This window comes from Diabrotica virgifera, chromosome 9 (genome assembly GCF_917563875.1).
Source record: "Diabrotica virgifera virgifera chromosome 9, PGI_DIABVI_V3a".
Taxonomy (NCBI): Eukaryota; Metazoa; Arthropoda; class Insecta; order Coleoptera; family Chrysomelidae; genus Diabrotica; species Diabrotica virgifera.
The window spans coordinates 154,237,380-154,265,254 of NC_065451.1; the positions used below are offsets into that span (position 1 = coordinate 154,237,380).

General features: G+C 33.2%; 2 protein-coding genes across 3 annotated transcripts in view; both read left to right on the top strand.

The window, feature by feature from the left end:
* Positions 1-9,791, top strand: part of LOC126892253 (zinc finger protein 271-like) — a 129,591-nt gene extending 119,800 nt beyond the window's left edge. For both annotated transcript variants that reach the window (XM_050661747.1, XM_050661748.1), the window contains one exon: positions 7,628-9,791. In XM_050661747.1, coding sequence (XP_050517704.1) covers positions 7,628-9,327 — 1,700 coding nt within the window. In that variant the 3' untranslated portion in view covers positions 9,328-9,791. The remainder of the gene's footprint in view (positions 1-7,627) is intronic.
* Positions 9,792-16,510: 6,719 nt separating this feature from the next.
* Positions 16,511-23,242, top strand: LOC126892266 (uncharacterized protein DDB_G0286299-like). Its single transcript, XM_050661780.1, has 2 exons — positions 16,511-21,271; positions 23,061-23,242. Exon 1 carries the CDS (start codon positions 20,135-20,137, stop codon positions 20,651-20,653), a length of 519 nt encoding a protein of 172 aa, XP_050517737.1. The 5' UTR covers positions 16,511-20,134; the 3' UTR covers positions 20,654-21,271; positions 23,061-23,242.
* The last annotated feature ends 4,633 nt before the right edge of the window (positions 23,243-27,875 follow it).

Here is a 27,875-nt window from a genome sequence, read left to right on the forward strand (position 1 = left end):
AATTGCAATTTTTCGATTTTTTGAAAGTTCAACCGCGGTTATCTCGAAAACTATGCATTCTACGAAAAAACTTGTAGGAATATTTTTTGCTTAAAATGACCCAAAAAAATACAAAAATATGTTTTGTTTTGCGAGAAATCGCTGTTATGTAATTCCTCAAGTTCTTTGTCTATAACAATCTTATCGACATCCGGATCAACTGTTACCCAAAAAATTCGTATTCTACGGGTCAAAATATATAAAAAAAACTAATGTAAGTCCATCTGAATTAAGGAGGCCGTTGTACCCCCCCTGGCGACAGGACTATAAATATTTCAGGAATTACTACTTACTAGTACTTCATTATTCCTTTGTCTAGGTCTAGGTATATTCAAATTTAAGGAACAATAAGAAGTAGGTATAAACTTTTAAAAATATTGTTAGAAGTTTTTATGTATGCAAATACTTTTAAAGACCTTTAATATATTCTGAAACACGAAATATAAAATGTGTTAAACATGTTTATCCAGTACTGATTCGTTAAATTGATAAACATAATTTTAATTATAACTGTAATAAAAGTTACTTTCCACGTTAACAAAAATAAACAGAATAATTCGATTTTGATGTTACGAATTGTCCGTTACGAATTTGTATAGTTACGAACTGTCGCCGTTACGAAGTGTCGCTGTTACGAACTGTCGCCGTTACGAGTTGTCCGTTACCACTTGTCCGGTTACGAATTGTCGCGTTCGCGTTACGAGATGTCTGGTCACGATAATATACGTATTAAAATTTCGTATCAATAACGTCATTTTTAATAGACGTTACGTAACGTCATTTTTAAATAGACGTTACGTAACAATACAAAAAAACCTAAATTTAACGTTAATGTAACGTTGTCTTGCTAGCTGGGTAAGAATTGTCCATATAGTAACTGGAGAAACTTTAGCACAAAATATGAAAATTTCACCTAAAACACGTAAATAAAATATTCCTCCTTACCCAGATGCAGAGTGTTTTATTACAAATATCCTAAAATGATTTTAGCCCATTGTTTTAACACCTTGCAATATTTTGTGTTCAAACTTGACAAAGAATTTACACATATTAGGGTACTTTAATTGGTGTTAACTGTTAAAAGATAGTTTTCCGCTGTTACCAGAGGCGTGCTGTAGGATTATATACTTTATTTCCCCCTCACAATCTACGCCACTGTCGTAATAATCATTTGAGCATGTTTTTTTGATTCTTCGTTACTTTTTACGTAAATTTTATCCTTTTGTCTCAATGCGATAAAGTGATCAGTTTTCAAGTTATTTGCGTTTAAAAGTAATGGATTCAATAAGATTATGTATTTTAAACATTAAATCAGATTATCTGTTTAAAATACACGTAATGTTATCGAATCCTTTACTTTTAAACGCAAATAACTTGAAAACTACTCACTCTATCGCATTGAGACAAAAGGATAATATTTACGTAAAAAGTAACGATGAATCAAAAAAGAATGTGTATGTGCCTTGTACGCACGTAAGTTATACTTCTATTATATAATTTAAACGAAATAAATATACTTAACAGTTACAATACAAAAAATTAACAATAATTACCAAAAATTAACCAAAACTTAACAATGCCAAAATTTAAAAAAAAAGTATGAATCGTCCGGGATTTGAACCCGCGGCCTCTCAATCTCTGGTCCAATGCTCTACGAACCAGGCTACCAAGGCGCTTGTTATTGACGTTTCGGATATACATAATTACACATCACGGTGACAAGTGAAATTTAAAAATAGATATTTTATTATTTTACGCCCAAGGAAGACAAATCCAAAGACACAAAAATTATAATGTGGAACCCCGATAAGTCGGCCCCCGATAACCCGGAAGTCCGGCTAACCCGGACCGATTTTCATCAGATAAACATTTTGATTTTCAATATTTTGTATTTTTCAATTTAATTGTGGCTTATTTCCAATCAAAATAGTTAATTATCAGACAAACCTTTCAACAATAAAAATTTATGTAATATAATATTTGAGAGATAATGTGTATGTGTGTAATTTGAACTGTACGATATTAAAAATGACTCATGCGTTACCAGGTGTCCCGATTTGCGCGGGACGTCCCGATTTTCAGGGCTCTGGGGACGCGTACCGATTTGTACCTGATCGGGACACTAAATGTCCCGATTTTCTCCCACTTAAACCAATTTCAGGAGGACTTGCAGTGAGTTTTATAACTATGTTATAAAAACAAGGCACTCCTAAAAGCGGCAAAGTCGAATGAAAAATATAATTTTAATAAAAAATAAATAATTTACTTAATCTACGACTTCTTTTCGTAATTTCGTCTGATTATTATTATTATGTAGGATTAAATACAGATTATAGAAACACCTTACAGTCCAGTAAATGAACGGGAAATACGGCGATACCGTGTAATTTTCAGGATCAACTCCGAATTGCATGAAAAATTTGAACGGCTTGTGCCGTTGGTTGCTTTTACTCGGGGGGATGACAGTCACCCTAACCAGGGGTGAAAAACCGCGCGTTTAAAATGAGTCCGAAGATGGATAAATCGACTAATTCTAAGCAATTTTAGTTCTACAGAATCTTAACTTAGTTAATACTTTTAGAGTTATTTACGATTGAAAATGTTTATTTTTCGACAAAAAAACCACGTTTTCAGGCGATTTTCACAAATAACTCGAAAAGTAAGTATTTGATCCAAAAAAAATATTCTTAGCAAAAATGTAGCATAATATAAAAAAATGAAAAAAATTGTGAAGTTGTAAAGTCTATAAACCCAGCAAAAGCAAAGTTGTAGCTCATGAAAAATACGTTCTTATTCATGAAATTCCCAAGAAATTAAGTACTTTTCGGGAAAAACCAATTAAAACTTTCTTAATAAAGCTTTAATTTTATGTTTTAAAAAAGTTTCTAGCATCAAAACTAAGCGAGTTATGCTCAAAATCAAGTTGACTCCTTTTTTTTTTGGTAAAAAAATCGTGAAAGTCTCCCCCTGCTAAGCACCCCAAATGAAATTAATCGTTACCGCTTTACAAACAATTTACTTTACTTATGTATTTTTTACATAATTGAAAAGGCCTGAACGAGTCACTAATCACGAGTGTATGCAAATCTATTATATATTTATAAAAGCAAAACCTACCTACTTTTTACTCCTTGAGATTTTTAGTATCCCTAATACTTTTTAAGTTATTTTGAAAAAAGGGCATTTTCCAATATTTTTTCGGAAATTTTTTTACTATAAAACCATTTTTTTTAAACTCAGCACTCCCAACCGGTAAACCTTACAGATCGTATAAACAATACACATATATAAAGTAAATGGTAAAGCGGCAACGATTAATTTTATTTACGGTGCTAAATAGGGGGAGATTTTCACGATTTTTTTTTATCAAAAAAGGGGCCAATTTTGTTTTGAGCGTAATTCGCTTAGTTTTAATGCTAGAGACTTATTGCTTAATTTTTTGGTTATTTCAAGTTGAAAAATTCGATTTGGAATTTGACGAATAAGAACGTATTTTTGATGAGCTACAACTTTGCTTTTACTGGTTTTATAGACTTTCTGAACATACATTTTTTTTGCTATTTTAAACGCTACATTTTTGCTAAGAATATTTTTTTCAATAAAATTACTCGAAAAGTATTGACATAGTTTAAAAATTATATAGAACAAAAGTTTTTTAGGGTTAGTCAGTTAATCCATTTTGAGATTTACTTTAAACGCGCGTTTTTCACCCCCCGAGAAGGGGTAACTGTCATCCCCCAAGTAAAAGCAACCAACGGTACAAGTTCAACTTTGAAGTAAACAGTAAGTAGAACCTAAAACCACATTTTCATTCAATTCGGAGTTGACTCTGAAAATTACACTCCAAAACTATTGTTGTTTATTTGTCCCGATCTATAACCCTAAATCCCGATTGGTTTTTGCTTATGTACCGATTAAAAACAAATCGGACCTGGCAACACCATAGCACACGCCGCAGAAACAACAGCCACCTGTCTGTAGTATCTATTCCTTTTTATTTCAAACTGTCAGCATTGTTTAGGAAAGACTATTTAAAAAATTCTTTTATAAACAATGGTCTTTAGTATTGTGTGTCTTGTATTGTTCGCTTCCATTTGCTTACGTTTGGGTTTGGTGTTTTTTTTAGTAATTTTAATGAGTAGGTACTGTGCATATTTATAAATATATTTCATGTTATTTCAATTCTAACGGAGTTTATCTGTAAGTATACCGTATTTTATTAATTTTTACCATATTCTCCGGCTATCTCGGATTTTCGATAACCTGGATCGGTCGCGGTCCCGATTAATCCGAGTTATCGAGGTTCCACTGTAATGCATTTATTAAAAATCACTAATATTTTATTTTAATGTTGTTCTGAAGCTATTTCCTTGTGGCATTTTTATAATCAACTATTTATAATGGGAAATAAGCCACAATTTTACCAAAAAAAAAGATTTCATTAACGTTTCGAAGTCAAAATCGGGTTTTTTGGGTAAAAAAAACCGATTTGGGCTTCGAAAACGTTAGTAAAATCTTTTTTTGGTAAAATTGTGGCTTATTTCCCATTATAAATAGTTGATTATTTTAATGGCTTATTTGCGCTGATACATAACTAGAAAGATTAGCAACTAAACGCCATACTGTCTGTGTGCACATGCGCGCAGTATTATGAAATTTTACTCTCAATCGCGCCGAAAGAAGTATAACTTCAAAAACATGCTGAAATGATTATTACCACAGTGGCGTATATTGTGAGGGGGGAAAGGGGGAAAATGAAGTACATATCGGTCATAATATGATCGGTCATAATACCCGTTTGTGCACGATTGGTAAATATTAAATTCTTAATTGTATGTCAAAAAATGTGCAATAACTACGTCTTAAAACCCACCAAAGATTTGCATATCTCAAGTGGTTTTAAACCAATAAATAAATCGTCAGTTTGTAAAAAAAAATTGAACATCCCATATATCGGAAACGAAGCGTTTGAGGACATATTATGATTATAAAGCAAACTGCCCTTAGTTTCTCATGTAAAGTTGCCCCTTAAAGTTTGTCGCACTTATTTAGAAACACCCTGTACTGATGACGAACATGGCCAGTTAAAGTATCTAACTTTTTTATTATCCAACATAAGCGAATGAATCTAAAAACAGAATGTTAAGAAGCCCTGAAGCTATAGTTAAGTTTTAATTTCAGTATTTTATAAATGCTAGAATAGTCCACAGAGTGATGCGAACTTTGAGGAAAAACACAGTTTGATTCGTACACCCAGTATACAACTACAGTTTACCTCACTTAACCTCACAGTTTACCAAAATCACTTAAATCGGACAACTGGTTTAGGAAATTCGTGACATCAAATTGACCAAATTTTTAAGTGGATCGATTTTTTTGCACCTGAGTGTATATTATCTATTTATGGGTCTCGGTGAATTCGTAACTATTTTAATCCCCCATCCTAATTACAGGCCAATTCGTAACTCTGGCGCGCAGGTAATTCTTCGATAACCCACTAACTACCGGTGAATTAGTAACTTTCATTTTTAAGTAATGTTGATAATTGAATACCGGCATTCCAGGTATGTACCTGTAAAAATTACTCTCTTTGAAGGTGGTGTAAAAGGTATTCATTATTTATGTATTGTCTCTTGGAAGAGTTACTAGAAAAAATCCAAATAAATTTTGTGAAAATGACTGAAATTCTTGTAACAGATAACAGATTTCGTAATAAGTGCACGTGGGTGTAAGTTATTGGTGGTAAATAATTTTAAATTTCGATTAAAGGAGGTGCTAAAAGTGGAAAACATTTATGGTACTGTTCTGCATCTGGTTGCAAGGCAACCTGTTATACCGACGGAATCATACGGCCCCTATTTTCATTTAAAAAAAATCATCGATTGTTTCATCACGCCTAGATGGATTACGTCACTAGTATGATATGTATACTAAAAAATTAGAATTTAAAAATAAAAATCGACTTATTTCGTGATTTATCTCCAGAGACGCCCATTCTCGAGAAAATGAATTTATTCCAACTCAAACGTCCTCACTGTATTTGTTTATAAGCCAAAAAATTGTTTATAACTTTAAAACAGTGCTGAGGCCTCTTAGATAATCCGATTTTAATTCTGTAAAGTGTATTAGATAGAGCCTCTTTATATGTGAAAAAATTAGCAAACTTCTAAATGGTTTACTTTCTGTTCAGAAAGTTTTTAAAAAATTTGAACTTTTTTAAAAAAATTAGATTGCAAAATTATTATGCAAAATCTATCAGGTCGATTTTAATGAAATTTGGTGGACGATTTAAGTATGTTATAAGGATTTTCTATGCGAATTACGAAGGTTCTAAGTGCAACCAAAGTTGTTGAAAAACACTCCATAAAAAGAGGCTTATTTTGCCCCCTTATTTTGTATTTATTGCTATTTTGCAGAAAGGGTAATAATTTAAGACATTTTTAACTAGTCGTATACCATAAAAAATTCAATTATCTTTATTTTAATTCCCTACGACTTTGCTCCCAAAAGAATCGTTTTAAAGTTATAAGAAAAGAATAGAGAAAAAAATTAATGTTTTTCGAAATTTTTAAATATTTTAATTTTTTATTAATGTTCCGGGCATATTTGAGAAGGAGTATAAGTCAATTATTATTATTGAAGTTGTCACCTAACTTTATCTGCAAAAATCCGAATGCCACCTCGCACATCCACAAATAGACGTTTTTTTACAGATCCGCCCTGGTATATACATAACGAGCGATCCACAATTATTGGGATCAAAGCTAGCCATGCAAAAAATTACGTATGTCTTGTTTTAATCTGAATTTATATCATTGGTTTATCAATTAATTTTGATTAACATTATAAAACATAAAAATTCAGTCAAAACCTTTACACATAACTTTAATCAAAAATAAAAAGAATTAACAAAATTATTAGTAACCATAATAAATAAAACCAAACAAGATGCTGTATATATATCCACCACCATCTCTACATAACCTAACTTTTCTTGTTAAGTTGACATGCACTGCAAAGTTGACGTATGGAAAGTATATCTGAATTAAGAATAGACATGCACTGTATAGCTATCTCTGTCGTTCAGGGCCACCTATGGTGACAATAATTTTGGATCACACGTTATAATATTGTTTCAATCAAAAGAGATTTTAATTTTTGTTTTTTTTTATATAGGTACATATAATACACATGTTTTTAAGCAAACCAAGAACCATTCGCTTACATAATAATATATGCTATATGCCCCGTGTTGGCTTAATCCGTTACTGTTCAAATTTATTTCTTACCTTTTAACCTAACAACTATTAAACAATGGTTTCGAATTCACCTGTATAAAGTTGCGAGTTGGTCAGGTAGAAAAGTTACGAATTGGCCGGTGTACATTTTGATTTAAAAAAGTTTGTCATTAAGAGTTACGAGTTGGCGCGTGTCCCTATTTATGTATGAGAGTAAAAATTCGTGCAAGTATGTCGTGTACATTGCTAAATTAAATAAACCTTTCAATAGGCACTGAGATTTGCAAATTTTCTGTTTTGTAGTTATGCATTAACAATATTTTATATATGTATTTTGGTTTTTATTTTAGACTTTTCCCAAGCGAAGGACACTTTGGAAATTATGAAAACGATTGACATAGGTTCATCCAATAAAGAGCAACATGATAGTCTTACTGATGAAGAAAACACGTTAATATGTCAAATTTGTGGTAAGAAGATTGGCAGAAAAATTAATTTAAATCGACACATGAAAATTCATACTGGGAAAAAACTTCACAAGTGTGAAATTTGTTTGAAGCAGTTTAGTGAAGCATTTAATTTGAAAAGACATTTGAGAGTGCACACTGGAGAAAAACCTCACAAGTGTGAAATTTGTTTCAAGCAGTGTTCGAAGGCAAGTAGTTTGAAGTCACATATGAAAATACACAACGGAGAAAAAAATTACAAGTGCAAAATTTGTTTTAAGCAATTTAGTACATCAGGAAATTTGAAGATTCATTTGAGACTACACACTGAAGAAAAACCTTACAAGTGTGAAATTTGTTTGAAGCAGTTTAGTGAAGTAGGTAGTTTGAAAAAACATTTGAGAGTGCACACTGGAGAAAAACCTCACAAGTGTGAAATTTGTTTCAAGCAGTGTTCTGACGCAAGTAATTTGAAATCACATGTGAAAATACACACTGGGGAAAAACCTTACAAGTGTGAACTTTGTTTTAAGCAGTTTAGTGAAGCATTTAATTTGAAAAGACATTTGAGAGTGCACACTGGAGAAAAACCTCACAAGTGTGAAATTTGTTTTAAGCTGTTTACTCAAGCAGGTCAGTTGAAAACACATATGAGAATACACACTGGAGAAAATCCTCACAAGTGTGAAATTTGTTTCAAGCAGTGTTCAGACCCAAGTAGTTTGAAACAACATATGAGAATACACACTGGAGAAAAACCTTACAAGTGTGAAATTTGTTTGAAGCAGTTTAGTGAAGCAGGTAATTTGAAAAAACATTTGAGAGTGCACACTGGAGAAAAACCTCACAAGTGTGAAATTTGTTTTAAGCAGTGTTCTAATGCAAGCAATTTAAAACAACATATAAGAATTCACAACGGAGAAAAAAATTTCAAGTGCGAAATTTGTTTTAAGAAATTTAGTACAGCAGGAAATTTGAAGATACATTTGAGACTACACACTGGAGAAAAAAATTACAAGTGCGAAATTTGTCTTAAGCAGTATTCTGACGCAAGCTATTTGAAACAACATATGAGAATACACAACGGAGAAAAAAATTGCAAGTGCGAAATTTGTTTTAAGCAATTTAGTACACCAGGAAGTTTGAAGATTCATTTGAGACTACACACTGGAGAAAAGCCATACAAGTGTGAAATTTGTTTTAATCAGTTTACTCAAGCAGGTCAATTGAAAACACATATGAGAATACACACTGGAGAAAATCCTCACAAGTGTGAAATTTGTTTCAAGCAGTGTTCTGACACAAGTAGTTTGAAACAACATATGAGAATACACACTGGAGAAAAACCTTACAAGTGCGAAATTTGTTTTAAGCAATTTAGTAAAGCAGGACGTTTGAAGATTCATTTGAGACTACACACTGGAGAAAAACCTTACAAGTGTGAAATTTGTTTGAAGCAATTTAGTGAATCAGGTACTTTGAAAAGACATTTGAGAGTGCACACTGGAGAAAAACCTTACAAGTGTGAAATTTGCTTTAAGCAGTTTTCTCATGCAAGTAGTTTGAAACTACATATGACACTTCACACTGGAGAAAAATCTTAAAAGTGCGAAATTTGTTTTAACCCCTTCGGTACGGTGATGCACCCATGTGCATCATGCTTGACTGTCCGTTCAGTACGGTGATGCACACGTGTGCATCATGAGTTTTCGTTCGCCATAAACGGCGGGCCACCAACTGAATATTTCAGGTATTTTTGTTCCGTCCGAATTACCTTATTCAAATCTAAAAGTGGGGAAACCACGCCCAAAAGTGGGTGATGTCCAGAAGGAGATTTTATTTAGTTAATCTGGAAAATTCCATCCGAATTATCTTATTTTTTTTAATAATTTTTGTTTAAAATGACATTTTATTGATAAATTATTTTAGTGATGACAACTTTGGCATGGTTCTGATTAATATTCGTTCTATAAGAAATAAAACTGGTGAATTATTTTTGTTTCTGGAGGAATTAGGATTTCTTCCGATAGTTGCGATTACAGAGCACTGGATTAAAGTTAACGAGCCTTTTTTTGTAGAAAAATATACCACAATTGCCAGGTATGATCGTCCAAGTTCGGCTCATGGAGGCACCCTGATCCTCTCTAGAAATAATGATTTTTCTCGGGTAACAAAATATGACTTTTTTTTTGTTAAGTGAATCCTTTGAGCTTTCCTTGGTTTATAATAAAAATCTTAATCTTTACATTATTTGCATTAATAGATCACCTGATTCTACCGTGGAACTATTTTTTCAGAACCTGCTAAATTTGTTAGATGGCCTGCCTCATAAAAGCAGAAAAATTCTATGCGGTGATTTTAACATTAATTATGCTGCTGCTAGTGCTACCCAAGTGTCCCTGCCCAACATATTTGAATCGTATGGTCTCTCAATGCACGTTAATTCTCCTACAAGGATTACAAAAACTACATCTATCATAATCGATTATATTGTCTCAGATTTCTCACCCCTTGATGTCTGCTCTACAGTTATTAATGCGGGACTATCTGATCATGAAGCAGTGTATACGAATTTTAACATCTTCAGCAAACCCTCCTCAAAAACCTGACGTTTAGGTAGGATTTTTTCCGCCCAGTATTTTCGTAAATTCCAAAATTTATGCTTAACTTCTGAGTGGCAATTTCCTTCTATAGACGTGGACTATAATTTCAGTGTTTTTCTAGATAAGCTTCTCCACATCTTCAATAAGGCATTTCCTTTAATTCTTATTAAGCCAAAACATCGGAAACCTTGGGTTATGAAAGGCATTCGCATGTCAGCTAAGAATATGCGTTCACTACTATACATCAAGAAATTTACTACCAATGTTGCCGTCACTGAATATATCATGAAGTACAGGACAACATATCTAAAACTTGTCAGGTCAGCTAAAAAAGCCTATTATCAAAATCGTCTGGGAAGCTCTAAAAGTGTTGCAAAAGAAACTTGGTCTATAATAAACGATCTTCGAAATAAAACTCACACAGCTCAATCATTTTCCCTTCCAAATCCTGAAAGTCTAAACGACTACTTCGTTAATGTGAGTAAAAATATAACATCAACAATTTTGCCGCAACAAGATCCCATTTCCTATCTTCCTAATTCAAGAAAGGTCTCGAATTCATTCTTTTTACGACCAGTCGATAACTCTGAACTGATCCAAAAAATCAATAGTATCAAAAGCAAATCATCCTGTAGTACTGATGACTATCTATAAAAATTTTCTCTAATCTCACAGAAAATGTGTTGGAAATCCTCCTCTCACTAATTAATGATTCCTTCGAAAAAGATAAATTTCCAGAGTGCCTAAAGACAGCCATTATTATTCCTCTTCATAAGGGTGGCGAAAAATCTGATGCCTGCAACTATAGACCTATTGCCTTACTACCGGTACTCTCCAAAATTATTGAGAGACTCGTCAAAACTCGACTTATGTCCTTTATCATTGATAACAACATTTTATCACAAAATCAGTTCGGCTTTTTAACTAATAAATGTACCACTGATGCCATGTTTTCTGTACTACATGAGGTTTACCAAGAACTAAACAATAATCTTTATACTGCCACTGTTTTCTGCGACTATGCCAAAGCTTTTGATTGTGTAAATCACGACATCTTGATTACAAAACTAAATTTCTATGGAATTCGAGGTATTTCTTTGAATTGGTTCCAATCCTACTTGAATAATAGGAAACAACTAGTTAGATGAAATGATACTGACTCTAGTCTCAAAAACATTGTATGTGGAGTACCACAAGGTTCAGTATTGGGTCCTCTACTGTTCCTTATCTTTATAAATGACATCACTAATTTAAAAAGCAATGGGAAAATTTTTCTTTTTGCTGATGATACCAGTATCACTTGGAGCAACTCAACTATTGCATCTCTTCATGAAACTATAACTTCGGATCTACTGGCGATAAAGACCTGGTCTGACTCTAATTTACTCTCCTTTAATATAGACAAAACAGTAGCATTATCCTATAAAGGAGCTCTTCAACCTTTGCCTCTTAATAACAGCCAGATCAGTACCGTTGATTCTGTAAAATTTCTTGGTATTTTTTTAGACAGCAACCTCAAATGGTTCCTTCATATCGATTCGTTAAGTAAGAAACTCACCTCAGCTTGCTATGCAATAATATCTGTCTCAAGGGAACTCAATTTAGCATCTTCTAAAATATCATATTTTTCGTTGTTCGAGTCTCATCTTCGATATGGTCTTCCTTTTTGGGGTTCTAGTACAGCTGCTCAATTTTATGTCATTTTTAGATTGCAAAAAAGAGCAATAAGATATCTGTTTGGCCTCAGAAGATCTACACATTGCAGAAGTTACTTCAGAGATCACGAAATTTTAACACTTCCATCTTTATATATTCTAGAAACGGTTTGTTTAATTCGTAAACACCTTCATGTCTTTCCATCAAGGCCCAATCATCTTTACTCCACCAGAAATTCAATCTTTGATATTTATTTACCGATTCCATCCACTGAGTTAGTAAAGAAATCTATATTATATTCCGCAAAGAAACTGTACAATCATCTTCCGTTACAACTTAAATCTGCAACATCTTTCCCAAAGTTCCGTAAAATGACAAAAGTCTATCTATCCAAAAGACCATATTATTCAATAGAAGAATTTCTCAATGAATAACTAAGACAATTGGGTTTCATATGCATAGCATAAACTTGTCAGTTCCTTATGTTGTACCTATTTTATTTTATTTGTTGTAAGTATGTTCAATTTGCAATTTATATAAATTTTGTAATAAATTGTTTTTATCTTGGCTTTTATATCTTATACTGTACATTATTGACGATTTATCTAATTTTAGTAAATTGTAGTTGTTATTTGTTATTTATATTATGTTTTTCTTTTGACTGTATGTAAGCTTTGTCCATAAAATTGTAAAAATTTTCAGTGACAATAAAGCATATTTTTATTTCTATTTCTATAAAATTTAATTTAATTTACATACTATGTAGAATAGTCGCGATCGAGACATCGAGTCGAACAGATGTGTGTTTAAGTGCCGCTCGCCTTTTCGAGGGTCGAGGGTTGAAGTCTATAAATAGACCCTAGCAAAACATCAAACTGTGAGTGAGACATTATTTTCAATTGGAAAGTTAATATAGAGGCAAAAGCTATATTCACTGGATGTAACTAGCCGTGGAAATTTCATTTTACTGAATTTTCAAGGGGGTTACACTCCAGAATATAGAAAGCGAAGAAACGAGCGGGCCTTGTGCCCGTCGAGAGATAACTGTGCCTCCGCAGGGATGACACTGCAAGGGGTGGGATTTTAGAATTCACTTCGTGCAGACACGGCAACCGGGGGCCAGTTATCTGAGAAATAGCAAGTGGAACCCTACCTATAGCAAATTAGGCAGTGACACATCCGCGTAGGTCCCTGGGACGGCACCCAGAACTTGGTTGGACAGCGGTCTAGCCAAGCGCAAAAAAACAGATTCTTATAAATAGTTAACTCTAAAATGTCGTCGGACAATCCTATGTCCACCGAGCATCCAGCTCACGATTTCATTGAATTATTCCCAGAGACAGAGTCAGTGTCTGATATGGGCACTACTCCAGTCCCCCCCCCCTAGTCCACCCCAATCCTTGACAGAAGATGATATCGTTATGGAAGAGATAAAGGCAGTCTTCTCTCATGATGAAGAAATAAAAGATTCAGAAGGCCCTCAGCCAGATGAATCAAGCACCAAAAATTGCAGTAGTAACCCCCGGTCCCTTCAGGAAAACCAAGTAGTTATGATTCAACAGATAGTTACCATTCCCCCTCAGGGAACAACAAACTCACTTGAGTTCATAAATGACCCACAACTAGAAGCTGACTACGACAGCCAACGATTAGAAGGCAAAAAGCCCACCAAAAGACCGTGTAATAGCCCAGACACGGAGAGAAATCAAAGTGACCTGGCAAACACGGTACAACAACTGATGAAACAACTCGAACAGAGAGATAAAGAAAATAAGCGAGAACAACAAGAATTCAAGGATCTAATCGCCGAATTAAGATCAATAATTAGAACAAAAGACCAGTTCGATTGTAGCAGCGGAAGCGAATAGTTCTCTGTGTGATCGAAGTGCTAATTAATAGAGTTGTTGTTTTTACCGAAAAATGGAATTAAATTTAGATGGCAGAGGAAATCCACCTGACAGAGGAAGGATTGACGATGTTGCTAGTAATATGGATTATGAAGTTAATGAAAAACAAAAGCAGTCTGAGGAAATTATAAATATTAATAATAATACACAATTAAAACAGGTACCGATAACAAATCCAAAAAACTTTTTACCAGAATATCAGGTAAGCAATAAAACAAATATTAATATAGGCCAGTCCATAATGTCAGAGGTGAAAAATAAATACAGTCAAGGTGACCAAGGTCCTTATTTTGTTTTTATGCAGAACAAGGAAGGCAACATTGGCCGATTGCATCGAATCGCGACAGCACGATTAATTTTAGGTGCAGTACCTGCAATTAAAGATAATATTGTTAATATTAATATTATAGGAAAAAATTAAATTAAAATTGAATGTAACACATATAAAGGCGCTAATATTTTAATGGAATGTAAAAAGTTAATGGAAAGAAATTACGATTTATATATTCCAAATTTTTTTACTCAAAAGAGTGGGGTAATTAAAGGGGTAGACACAAATATTTCAGAAAACGAATTAAAAGGTATTATTGTTCCAAGATACGGCAATTTTAAAGTAATAAACGTTAAAAGAATAAAGCAAAAAGAAAATGATCAACTGGTGGAGACGGGTACGATAGTGGTGTCTTTCAGAGGCCAAATGATTCCAAAACAAGTAATCATTGAACGAATGATATACCAAGTGGAACCTTATGTTCCAAGAGTAATACAATGCCTTAATTGCATTAGATACGGGCACGTTACGTCACAATGTCGTGGTAAGAAAAGATGCAGCAAGTGCGGACAGGAACATGATTCAGATGTATGCGATTTAACAAAGCCCACTTGTATATTATGTTTTGGAAACCATTCAGCATTAGATCGAAACAAATGCGCTGAGTTTGAAAAACAAAAGGGTATTAAATATATAATGGCAAATGAAAATTTACCTTTTGAAGAAGCAAAATTAAAATACAGCACTAGCTACAGGACAGCCCTAAATTCAACAAACACAGGAAATAGGTACACAGTAACAACCAAAAGAAAATGGAGCGAAGGAGCTCAAAATAAGTCAGTTTATCCTTATTCAAAAGAACACGAAAATATACTGGACACTGCAAGCGCTTCTGCTTACCCGTCGCTACCAGTTATAAACAACCCATTATATCAAAATCAAACAAAAATAGTCCAAGAAAACTCGCTAACTAGTAAACAAATTACTGATAATATAGTAACAATATTTAAAAATTTCTTAGACAAAAACTTAATTCCAATAGCAAACAAACAAATTTTAGACGACATTAAAAGTAATATAGAAAAAGTTTTAAATTGCCCTAGTAAATAATAAGATTTTACAATGGAATTCACGATCAATAGTGAACAATAAAGGCCATTTTGAAAAGTACATTTTCGAAAATAAATTCTTAGCTATTCTTTTAAGTGAAACTTGGTTAAAACCGAATTCAAAGATAAGCTTTTCCCATTATAACATCTTCCGTGAAGATAGATCAGATGGTTATGCAGGAGTAGCGATATTATTAAGAAAAAATATCGATTTTCAGAACAATTTAAATTTTTATAAAATAAATAATGTCATGTGCGTTGCAGTACAGATTAAGATAAATAATAAAAACTTACACTTATATTCCATTTATGCAAAACCCAAATTATGTGTGCCAAAAAACGAATGGGTTAAATTTTTCAATAGTTTACACAAACCTTTTTTAATAGGGGGAGATTTCAACTGCCATAATAAAATGTGGGGGTGTGATGTCACCGATAAAGATGGTATTTATCTTTTTGAGGCTATGGAGCAATGTGGACTTAATTTCCTAAATGATGGGTCAGAAACATTAATTCGTAGACCTATGAATTTAAATAGATCTGCTATAGACTTAACAATTTGCTCTAGGGATATTTATTACAAATTTAATTGGCACACAGAAACTTTGAGTGTGGGTTCTGATCACTACCCAATAGTAATAGAATTTAACCATAATACTGATAGTAACGTTACTAATAGTAATGCTCTCATTGACACTAATGATATATCTAGATCTAGAATCACATGGGATATTAAAAAGGCAGACTGGGCTTTCTTTACCTATCTCTTAAACAATGAAAAGAATAATAATATATCAGATGGTTCAGAGCAAGAATATTCCACATTTTGTGACTCAATAAATTTAGCTAGTAAAAGCTCTATTCCAGAGAGGAAAAGACGGCCCAATGCAAAATTTAATAAACCATGGTGGAATGATGATTGTAGGGACGCTATAAGACAACAAAAAGAAGCTTTTTTGCAGTTTAAAAGACTATCTAATTGCGATAATTACTTAAAATATCAACAAGCAGAAGCTTATAAAAAAAGAATTATTTTAGGCAGCAAAAGAGCTTCTTGGAAAAACTTTTGTAGTAGTTTAAATAAAAATACACCTTTTTTAACTATTTAGAATGGGAAATAAGCCACAATATTATTAAAAAATGATTTTTATTAACGTTTCGACGCCCAAATCGGGTGCCGTTGTGAAAATACAAAATACTATTAAATACAAAATAGTATTTTGTATTTTGACAACGGCACCCGATTTGGGCGTCGAAACGTTAATAAAAATCATTTTTTAATAATATTGTGGCTTATTTCCCATTCTAAATAGTTAAAATTGTAAAAATGCCACAAGAAAATAGCTTCAGAACAACATTAAAAATACACCTATTAGCAAAATATGGAATGAAATCAGAAAATTAAAAAACGTTTATAATCCTCCCAATAATCCGATAGTTGAAAATGAGTGGACATATATATTTTTTAATAAAATTGCTAGACCTTGGGTTATAGAAGGAGACATTAATCACAGGAACCTAACGGATAATAGACATGACAGTGACGAAGCAAACGAAGACAACATGTTTCTCACACAAGCATTTAGTCTGGAAGAATTAAAGAACTGTCTAAAAAGACATAATAATTCAGCTCCAGGATTAGATGGTATACACTATAGTATGTTGTATAATTTACCCATACATAAGAAAGTTCAACTACTAAGTGTAATAAACAATATCTGGATGAGTATGGATATACCACGTGCATGGAAAGAGTACATCATAGTTCCAATTCTTAAGCCACACAAATCACCAAACTGTCCGGATTCGTATAGAGGCATTTCACTATCATCATGTGTGTTAAAAACAATGGAAAGAATGATTAAATGTAGACTAGAATTATGGTTAGAAAAAAATTCTAAAATATCTGCAACACAATTCGGCTTTAGAAAATCATGTTCTACGATGGAAAATTTAACGCACTTAATACTGGATATATATATAACTCATTTTCCGCCAACAAGTCGGTATTTGCTACATTCATAGATATAGAAAACGCATATGACAATGTGAACCTACAACTTCTATACCACAAAATGAAGGAAATAGGACTGCCAGATACACTCTGCTGGAAACTTCATCAACTTTACATCAATAGAACTCTTTATCTTCAAATCAATAACAAACTAATAGGACCCAGAGTTTCAAACATCGGGTTACCCCAAGGGAGCATCTCATAAGTCCAATATTATACACTATTTATACAGCACATATAGCATAATTACCAGCAAACAAGGTAAATATTACAATTTGCAGATGATATATGCATATATGTAGATCAATTGGAAATAGAACAAGGCAGTAGAAAAATAAATACAGTATTTAAACATCTACAAGAAGACCTAGATCAAATAGCATTAAACATATCAACCAAAAAAACACAAGCTTGTATATTCTCCCGAAAACGAAACATTCCAGAAATAGTGGAGTTGCAAAATGTCTCGTTTAAAGTTCAACCTACAGTTAAATATTTGGGTATTATACTGGATAGGAAAATGATTTGGAAAGATCATATTGAGTATATCGTAGCAAGAGCTGACAAAGGGTACAATGCGTTACGAGCAGTAAACTATACAACCTGGGGAGCAGATCCCAACATAGCATTACTAATGTATAGGTCATATATAAGATCAATATTAGATTACGGATGTTACTTTTACAATCAAACCGCCAAAACCCACCTTCAAAAAATAGACATCCTTTCAAATAAATGCCTCAGATTATGTATAGGAGCTTTGATGAGTACTCCAATATCAAACCTATGCGTAAAATGTAATGAACCACCGTTATGGTTAAGAAGGAAAACTCTGTGTGAAAAATTTATAACTAAAATGATAACTAAAGAGAGCATAATATGTAACAACTGCCACAAACTTTGTATAAATGACCTAACCACAGAATACTGGAGGAAAAAGCCAACATTACTACTTGCCGAAAGTTACAATAGATTAAGACAATTTAAAAATAAACTACATACATCAACTCTGCCATCCATGTTTCAGATAAATCTAAACAATATACCAAACATACAACCAACCTACATGAGAGATTACTCGAAATTTCCAGTTTACTTAAGGAATGCCATGTTTAATGTGGATATAGAAACTTTATTTCCGGAACATTACCAAATTTATACCGATGCCTCAAAAATGAATTCGAGGGTGGCCGCTGCCGTGTGGGACCCTAGGACAAGGTATAAAGAGGGTATATGACTTTTTACAACATTTTCAGCAGAACTTATTGCAATACTGAGAGCATTGCAGTATATAAGCAGTATAAACAATAACGAAGAGAAATTCCTAATCCTTACAGACAGCAAAAGTGCTTTACTTAAACTGGAAAGTTTGAAGGATATATCAAACTACATATATATTGATATTATTAAGGCTTATATCGCACTTAAGGATAAGGGCAAACAAATATCATTTTGTTGGGTAAAAGCCCACTCTAATCTTAAACACAATGAAATAGTAGATACTTTAGCTAAGAAGGCTACCGAACAAGAAATTGAAAGTGAATATAAATTAACATTAAATGATAAATAATTAACATTACGCTAATATTACTAGCAATAAAACCAAAACCTGGCAACAATGGTATAACAACTCAACAAAAGGGCTATTCTACAAAAACATACAATTAAGTATTCCAGCTAAATCATGGTTTAATCATTATCACGGCGAAAAAATCGTTGTTTCATATATATGCAGACTTAGATTTGGACACTGCCTAATTCCAGAACACAAATTTAAAATAGGTCTTAGTGATAGTAATCTTTGTGAATGTGGTGAGTTAGGATCTGCAGAACACATGATACTAAACTGTAGACTAAAGACAATCGAAATAAATCATTTCATGAATCAAGTATATAGAGAAACCAATATTACAAGACCTTTTAATCTAATAACAATATTATCTAGTTTAGACGAACGTGTATATGAGATCCTAATTAAACACATACTTAATATAAACTTAAAATTGTAAACTATAATACCTGTGTTTATCCCATTTGTCTACCTACCTTTCCGTGGTCTAATCTTGTGTGTGTGCATTGCTCTGAAAGACCCCTGAGCAGAAGTACTCCTTGTTGACATTCCTTATAATACAATTAAAAAAAAAAACAAAAACAAAAAATAAAGAAAAAAAAAGAAAGCAAAAAAAGAAAGAAAAAAAATATAAATAATAAAAAATAAAAAAAAAGAAAATAATAATAATAAAAAAAACATACAATAAAGAATAATATTGAATAATACTAGAATATATATTTATAATATAGATATATGTATATAAATGTGTAATACTGTATGATTGTAGCTAAAGATTAAATTATCCATTTATTGTTATAGAATCTAGGTATATCTTTAAAATACAAAATCCTATTTTAATAGTAATATGTGAGATAAATATCTGTAGAGCAAAAATAAGTTCGGCTAATGGATTAAGTCCACAGTCAGGAAATTCGATGACACACACACACACACACACACATAGAACAAAAGACGACGAAGCAAGAAGGATGATGGATCAAATCATGAAATTGACCAAAACCGTCCAAGAAATGACAAACAAACAGACTGTCACAATAACAAAAATAGACGAAAGTCCAATGACCTGGGAACCGACAGAAAATGAAAAACATGAAGAATCAGAAACAGAGACAACGGTATACAAAAACAAGTCATACCAAAAGTCAATCCTATCCAAAAGGAAAAAACGAGAGGTAATAGAAATAATAAAGCCTCCCAAAAAAAGCCAAACAAAATGAAGACAACGTAAGCTCAGCTGAAAAGCAGAGACACATAGTTGAAAAGAGAAAAGAACAAGAAATGGACGACAACATAAGAGCAAGAGAAATAAGGAAAGCTGAACAAGCAAAAGAAAAAGAACCACAGACGGGAAAAAACACCCAAATGGACGAGGACGCCGATGAAGAAAAAGAAGGTTTCACGGAAGTAAACCGAAAAAAAGGAAACAAAAGAAAAAACAAGGAGAAAACTGAAAAAGAAAATCCAGACAAACAGGTAAAATCCAATTCAGAAAATCAGACAAAAACCAACAAAGACCAAAATAATGAAAAAACACCTGACAAAGGAAAAGCGGCCACAGCCTCGACCAGCAAGACTGTGGAAACTACCCAAAACAAAAACAACAGAAAACCGCCACCAATAATACTGAAAACAATAGAGTCTGGCCAGGATATACTGAATACAAGTGCCAAACAAGGCATAATAACAGAAAATAAATTTGCAAAGTCAGGCAGAAGTATTAAAATTCAATCTAGAAATAGAGAGGATTATCATGGCATGTTAAAAATACTAGAAAATAAAGGCAACCAAATTGAATAGGCCGTTCCAACATGCTGTCAAAATTAAATCAATATGGCTACTGGGAGTAAAAGATAAATGTTATTCTATCTGTTCTTAATGTATTTTAGATAATTTTAGCTGTATTTCTTTGTAATTTTGTGTTGTACAAAGATTAATTTAACATTTTCTCTGGAAGTATTAATTTAGAAAGATAATATGCTTCATTGGTGTTGTGTTTTGAAGTGTGGAATGCAAAGTAATCGTGATAAAGTCAAGATAAAGTTCACTTTTAAACTGAACTAAAGGTATCATCTGAGAGACAACAATGGTTAAATGCAATACAATGTAAAGGTTTTACTAGCGAAATGAAAATTCTCCTGTCCTGTCTGCTGTAATCATTTTATATCTGGTAAGTTACAATTACAACAGTAACGATTTTTGAAGATGTTAACATTTTAATCTTATAGGAAAACCAGCCGACTGAATCGATAATAACAATCCAGATTGGGTTCCTTCAATAAATATGGGCTATAAACACAATGAAATAAGTTCCCCAAAATCTAAAATGGAGTGGTATCAAAGGAGAATTAAAAGAAAAATATTCATAATGAAATTATTTATAAGGCACTGGACTGTCTTAAATTCTACAAATACTAGGTGGGTAAATGATTTTAGACATTTTTCATTAATGGCTGTAGGTTACTGTTACTTCAGTAGATTTAAGACTTGTTTACACGGGTAGAGTAATGATGCAAGTACTTACTAGAGTAGAGTAACTCTACCTGTAAAAATGCTCAGCACAGAATAGCTAGTAGAGTGTATAGTAGGAGTTAAAGTAGAGTGACTAGCAACATATGGCAAAGTAACTACTCTATGACCACCACCACTGCCAAAATGTCTACTCGGCTGCGCACTCTACCCATGGAACACGCTCAATTATGGCAGAGTAGAGTAGGTAGGAGAGTACATGAGGGCGCTGTCATTCTGGCTGGAATTGTGTTTTGTGTAAATAGTGAAAATGAAGTTCACCGAAGATGAAACTTTAAAACTTGTAGAGCTATAATACGGCGAATATCAGTGTTTATGGAATTTAGGTAGTGTATACTACAGAAATAAAAGTATGCAGCAAGCTGCGGAGGATGAAATCGTCGAAAGAATGGCAAAGGGGGCTTTGGAGTAAACGAGCTCAAGCAAAAAATTAAGAATTTAAGGTGCACTTATAATCAAGAGTGTTTAAAAATACAAAAATCGGTTTCACTATACTAGCATCAGTACTATACTTGTACTCTTCTCATGTGAATGGTATCAAGCCATTTTTTGTAGAGTACTACTGCTACTCTACTCTCCTCAAAACTCTACCCATGTAAACCAGTCTTTAGAAACAGTGGAAAATGAGGTAGCTAGTAGAGTAGTAGTAGAGTAAAATATACTGGTGTAGCAAATTACAATGTTTTAAGGTGATACAGTAGCGATCAACAAGTAGCCAAAATGCGTTCCAAGATTGCCGCTGTAAGTTTGAATATTTTTTCGAGATATTTGGCACACATATTCGTAATATAATAAAGAATGGCGGTACAGAGCCCAATTTGAAAAATATATTAATATGTGGAAATTACTCTGTAATTATACAATATTTAAAAAACGAGCCTGTACCGCCATTAAGAAGAACAAAAAAATACACTTTCTTCAAATAAACTTTTTTATCCGATGCCTAGATTTTGTGTCATTTTGGAACTACTAATGAAATAAAAAATTTTAGTAGTTCCAAAATAACACAAAATCTAGGCATCGGATAAAAAAGTTTATTTGAAGAAAGTGTATTTTTTTGTTCTTCTTAATGGCGGTACAAGCTCGTTTTTTTATATTGTATTTAATTACAGAGTAATTTTACATATTAATATATTTTTCAAATTGGGCTCTGTACCGCCATTCTTTATTATATTACGAATACGTGTGCCAAATATCTCGAAAAAATATTCAAAATTACAGCCGCAATCTTGGAACGCGTTTTCGCTACCTGTTGATCGATACTGTTTCCTCTTAAGATAGTTTTAATAGTTATTTACGATATAAGTATTAAAAGTACAATTTTAAGACACGCATGTGAAAGTTAACTTGAAAAAATAATTTTATTAATGTTTTGACTTCCACATCAGATGTCATTGTCAAAATACAAAATATTCATTATTATTAGGTTTGTTCTAGCAAACAGTCAAACTAGTCAAAAACCGTCAGCAAACAGTTGGTCAGTGAGAGAACATAATACAGTCACCAGTGCTATCCCCTCTACTCTCGCTGGTCCACTATTCGCTGATGGTTTCAAACTGTTTGAAACTGATGCTAGAACAAACCTATTATTATTATGCATATCATTATCTGTAAATAATATTTCTTCTGATTGTTAATTGTAAAGGATAGAAAAATTACCATTTTAATTTTTTTTTAGAATCAGCTGAGAGAAGTGGTATACAAAAAAACCAGGAAGGGAATGGAATATGTGGCTACGAAAGGCAAAAGAAATGATTACAAAGCAAATGTGACACATTTTTTTAAAAATATGTAGGAATATCAGTAAACTACATTAAAAATGTATGAAAAGATTTTGTGCAATAAAAATGTTTATATTTATCAAGGATGTATTATTTGGTATGACCACATATCGTCGGTGATGTGACAATACATCCTCTCTGTTTTTTATGTGTTTTGTAAGAGATACTAAAAACTTGTTTTAGGGTCACCACCTGCTTCATATGATATTTTTTGACTTGTTTTGTAGTAAATTACACTATCTATTTACTACAAAACAAGTCAAAACTTACATACGAAAACAGGATGTGACCTTAAAAAAGTTTTTCGTCTCTCCTACAAAACTATGAAAAAATAGATAGGAGGTATTGTCACATCAGCAAGGGATATATTTCTGGTATATCCAAGGAATGTCTAAAAAATATACTTTGAATGACCAAGAACATTCGTGGACATTCATGGATTCAGGGAATGTTTAAAATGCTGACACAGAATTTTCCTGGGATGTTCAGGGAACATTCTTGTGCTTTTGGGGATATTCCAGGAATTTTTTCAATGTCCTGTGTGTACCTTCTAGGAACATACATGGAATGTTTTGGTGCAGCGGACTCCACTTGCGATTTGTAGTCATGAAGATTGAACACATTGTTTCAAGTAGGGCTTTTCATCGATTGTCATTTGTTTCGAGCCTCTGTCAAATGTCGTATAATCCGTGTATAACCAATGACTGTGAATGAAAAGCCCTATACAAGTCAGGCCATTTGTGACTAAATAATCATGGATTGACTTGTATTTGAAACAATGTGTTAAATCTTCGGGACTACAAATCGCAAGTGGAGTCCAGCGGTGAGGGTTACTTCCTCTTCGGCATTATTATGTATTACACTACAGAAATCAGGAACTTCCCTCCTAAATATAATGTATGGCCATCAAACAAATTCTTCCAACCACTTTTTTAATGTTTGCCCTTTCCATGCTGTAGCAAACTTGTCAAATTGTTGATTTTAAATTGTAACAGTTAAGTTTTGCAAGGTATGCTGCCCTCTTGTATCTTCTGCGTTATCTTCACCATATACAGTAGAACCGCACAAATCCGAACTAATTGGGGAGACAGACTGTTCGGATTCCAAAAAGTTCGGATTATCCGAAAGTTAGCCTTAACTAGTAGTTCAAAGCTTTCATTGCGATTTTGAGTAGCCAAACGTTCTCGCAAGAGTGTGGACAATATTTTTGGACTCAAGTTGACTATGAGAGAACCAAAGTAAGTTTGTGTTTAACCATTATAAACCTATATATTAAAGTAAAATATTTATTTTTAAGAAATTTTAAATATCAAAAGTCCTATTAATCCTACATTGTTAAATTTTCTAGCTTTACTCTGTATAATAAACATGTTTTTAAGTTTTGTCTTGAATTTTTAATTTTTTTTTACTTTCTGTTGGTTTAGATTTGCCGAAAGTTCAGATTAGCGGGGTTCAGATTTACGGGGTTCTACTGTAATTACTTCATCTAAAAACTTTCTGCGATATATTCGTTTAGTTGCTAAAATTATTTCCTGATCCATGGGTTGAATAAGCGATGTTGTATTTTTTGGCAAAAACATACAACTAAAGTTGCCATGTTTTGATCATAGCATATTTTCAGAGGGAGGAGAATTGTCTAAAATCAAAAAACATTTCACCTCTTCTGGCAGTATTCCCAGTGTCTTCTCTTGAAATGTTTTCACTGCAGGTACAAATTCTTTAAAAAGACAATTTTTGAAGATATCTGAGCTGAACCATGCCTTATTAGAGCTAATAAAATTTAAACTTACATTACCAACCAGTTATACTTGGTCTCAGTACTAAACTTACTGTTTATTGATTTTTGACAAGCATATTTATACACAATAAGTAGACATAATAAGTATAAGAGGAGAAGACAAAGTATATGGAGTTGAAGGGAAATAATGAACAGTGAGTTATTACAGTTTTGGAAAGTATCTGCCCCAGACCAGGAATATAACTTTTAGACAGTTGGACAGTTCAAGTATTTTTGAGTATTGTTAAAAAATAGAAATGAAGAGACTCAAGAGATCTAAAAAAGGATGGCAAAGGTAGTAAAGGTGCTGGAAGTCTATACATATGATGCTGAGATCAACGAAAATATCCAGAGCAGCAAAACGAATAATGGATACAATGGTTATCGGACCAACGGTGCTTTTTGCTAGTGAAATCTGGATCTTAGGCAAAACTATAAAACTGAAGCTAGATAGATGGGAGTGAAAGATACTGAGAAGAAGATATGTAGGTATAACAGATAGGAATATCTGGAGAAAAAGAACAAATAATAAAATACAGAAAATGTATACAGGGTGTCCAGAAACTCTACCGACAAAAGAAGATAGGAGATTCCTCAGATAAATTTAAGACATTTTAACCCAATTCTTGTAGTCCGAAAATGCTTCCTAAGGGAGCTAGAGCTCTTTGAAGATGGCTTTTTGTAATTAGCTTTTCTTAAATAACTCCAGAACGCGTTTATTTAGAAAAATAAAAATTGGTACGCATATTTATCCTCTAGAGATAAATCGATTACATTTATTGTGAATTTCTAATACCGGTCATAGGCGTCCGTTTTGGGTAGAGCAAAGGTTATTTTATCGCATAACTTTTATTTCAAAGCATTTTTGACACTGGATTATTAAATTATGAGGTATGCTAGTACTAAAAGGTACTCTTGCTTTAAGTCGGTAGAACACACCGTTTTCTAGAAAAATCGATTTGAAAATTTTTCGTTTATTGAATTTCCAAAAAAAAATAAAAAAAAAACATTTAGAAAAACGAAAACTGGTACGTTTATTTATATTCCAGAGACGAATCGATTTCATTAATTGCGAATTTCTAGTACCGGTCATATGCGTCCGTTTTGGGTAGATGAAGAGTTATTTTATCTCATAACTTTGTTGTCTTTAATTTTTAAGAATTTTTGATTTTAGATTATTAAATTGTGAGGTATTTTAGTACTAAAAGTTACTGTTGCTATAAGTTGGTAAAATACACCGCTTTTTTTGAAAAAAATTTTCAATTTTTTTTAAATTCAAAAACGAAAAATTTTCATATCGATTTTTCTAGAAAACGGTGTGTCCTACCGACTTAAATCAAGAGTACCTTTTAGTACTAGAATATGTCGCAATATAATAATCCAGTATCAAAAATGCTTAAAAGTTAAAGAGAAAAAAGTTATGCGATAAAATAACCGTTGCCCTACCCAAAACGGACGCCTGTGACCGGTACTAGAAATTCACAATGGATGAAATCGATTTATCTCTGAAAGATAAATATGTGTACCAATTTTTGTGTTTCTAAATAGAAGCATAACTCCGCCTGTGGTGACAAATGGGTGAATCGAGTAGCTCAGGAGTCACCACTGCCGGTCCTAAGCCCGGATAAAGGAGGAAGGTTGGGCAGTGGGCTGACAACCCACTCCCGGAAAAAAACACACTGTTACGAAACCTGAACATTTGCCTCGGAATACAGGACGGAACTTTCGGAAACGACTCAAGCTACGAAACATGGACTATGCATTTGGAAACTGGAATGTGAGGACGCTAAATAGACCAGGAGCTCAAACCGCACTTCTGCAAGAACTAAAAAGATATAAGATCATGATTACTGCTCTTCAGGAGACAAGATGGCTGGGGAAAGGTGTCAGGGACACTAAAACGCACACAATTCTATATAGTGGGAAGGAACAAGAAAGCAAAGAATGTGGAGTCGCATTTGTGGTGGATAATGATTTTAAGTCAAAAATCATCGACTTCCAGGCAGTCAGTGAAAGGATATGTAAGTTGAGAATTCGCACCCACTTCTTCAACCTAACAATGATAAACATTCACTGTCCAACAGAAGATCAAGAGCAACATACAAAGGAAAGCTTTTACCAACAGCTGGAGATAGTATATGATAATGCGCCAAAAAATGACATCAAGATTATAATGGGTGATATGAATGCTAAAATAGGCAAGGAACCGCAGTTCTATGGCACAATAGGAAAACACTCTCTGCACAATGAAACAAGCGAGAATGGGGAGTTTTTGATAAATTTTGCCACCAGTAAAAACATGGTTATAAGTTCCACATGCTTCCCACATAAAGGCATACACAAAATGACATGGATTTCACCAGATGGAACCACAACCAATCAAATTGACCATGTGCTGATAGACAAAAGGGCAGCCAGTAGTATCTCCGATGTGAGAACACGACGAGGAGCATGCTGTGGATCAGACCATCTTTTAGTACAAACCAAATTTAGATGCAGAGTTAACAGCAAAAGAAACGAAAGACAACAAAGAACAAACAAACTGGACCTGGAAAAACTGAAGATTCAGGAATGTAAAGAGAAGTTCGAACAAGAAGTCGCAAATGAGTTAAGGACGCTAGAACTGCACTCCATAGAGGGCAAATGGACTAATATCAAAACAGCAGTACTGACAGCAGCAGCGTCCACCCTGGGAAACAAGAAAAAGGAGAGAAGAGCAGCATGGTTTGATGACGAGTGCAGACAAGCAATCGAGGAAAGAAATGAAGCACACAAAATGTACATAACAGGAAGAACACGGGAAAGACGAACATTATTTGAAGTCGCAAGACGGAAAGCAGACAAGACATGTAGAAATAAAAAGAGAGCCTATGAAAATGGACAAATAGAAAAAATGGAAGAACATTTCAAAAACAACGAAATTAGAGGGGCTTAC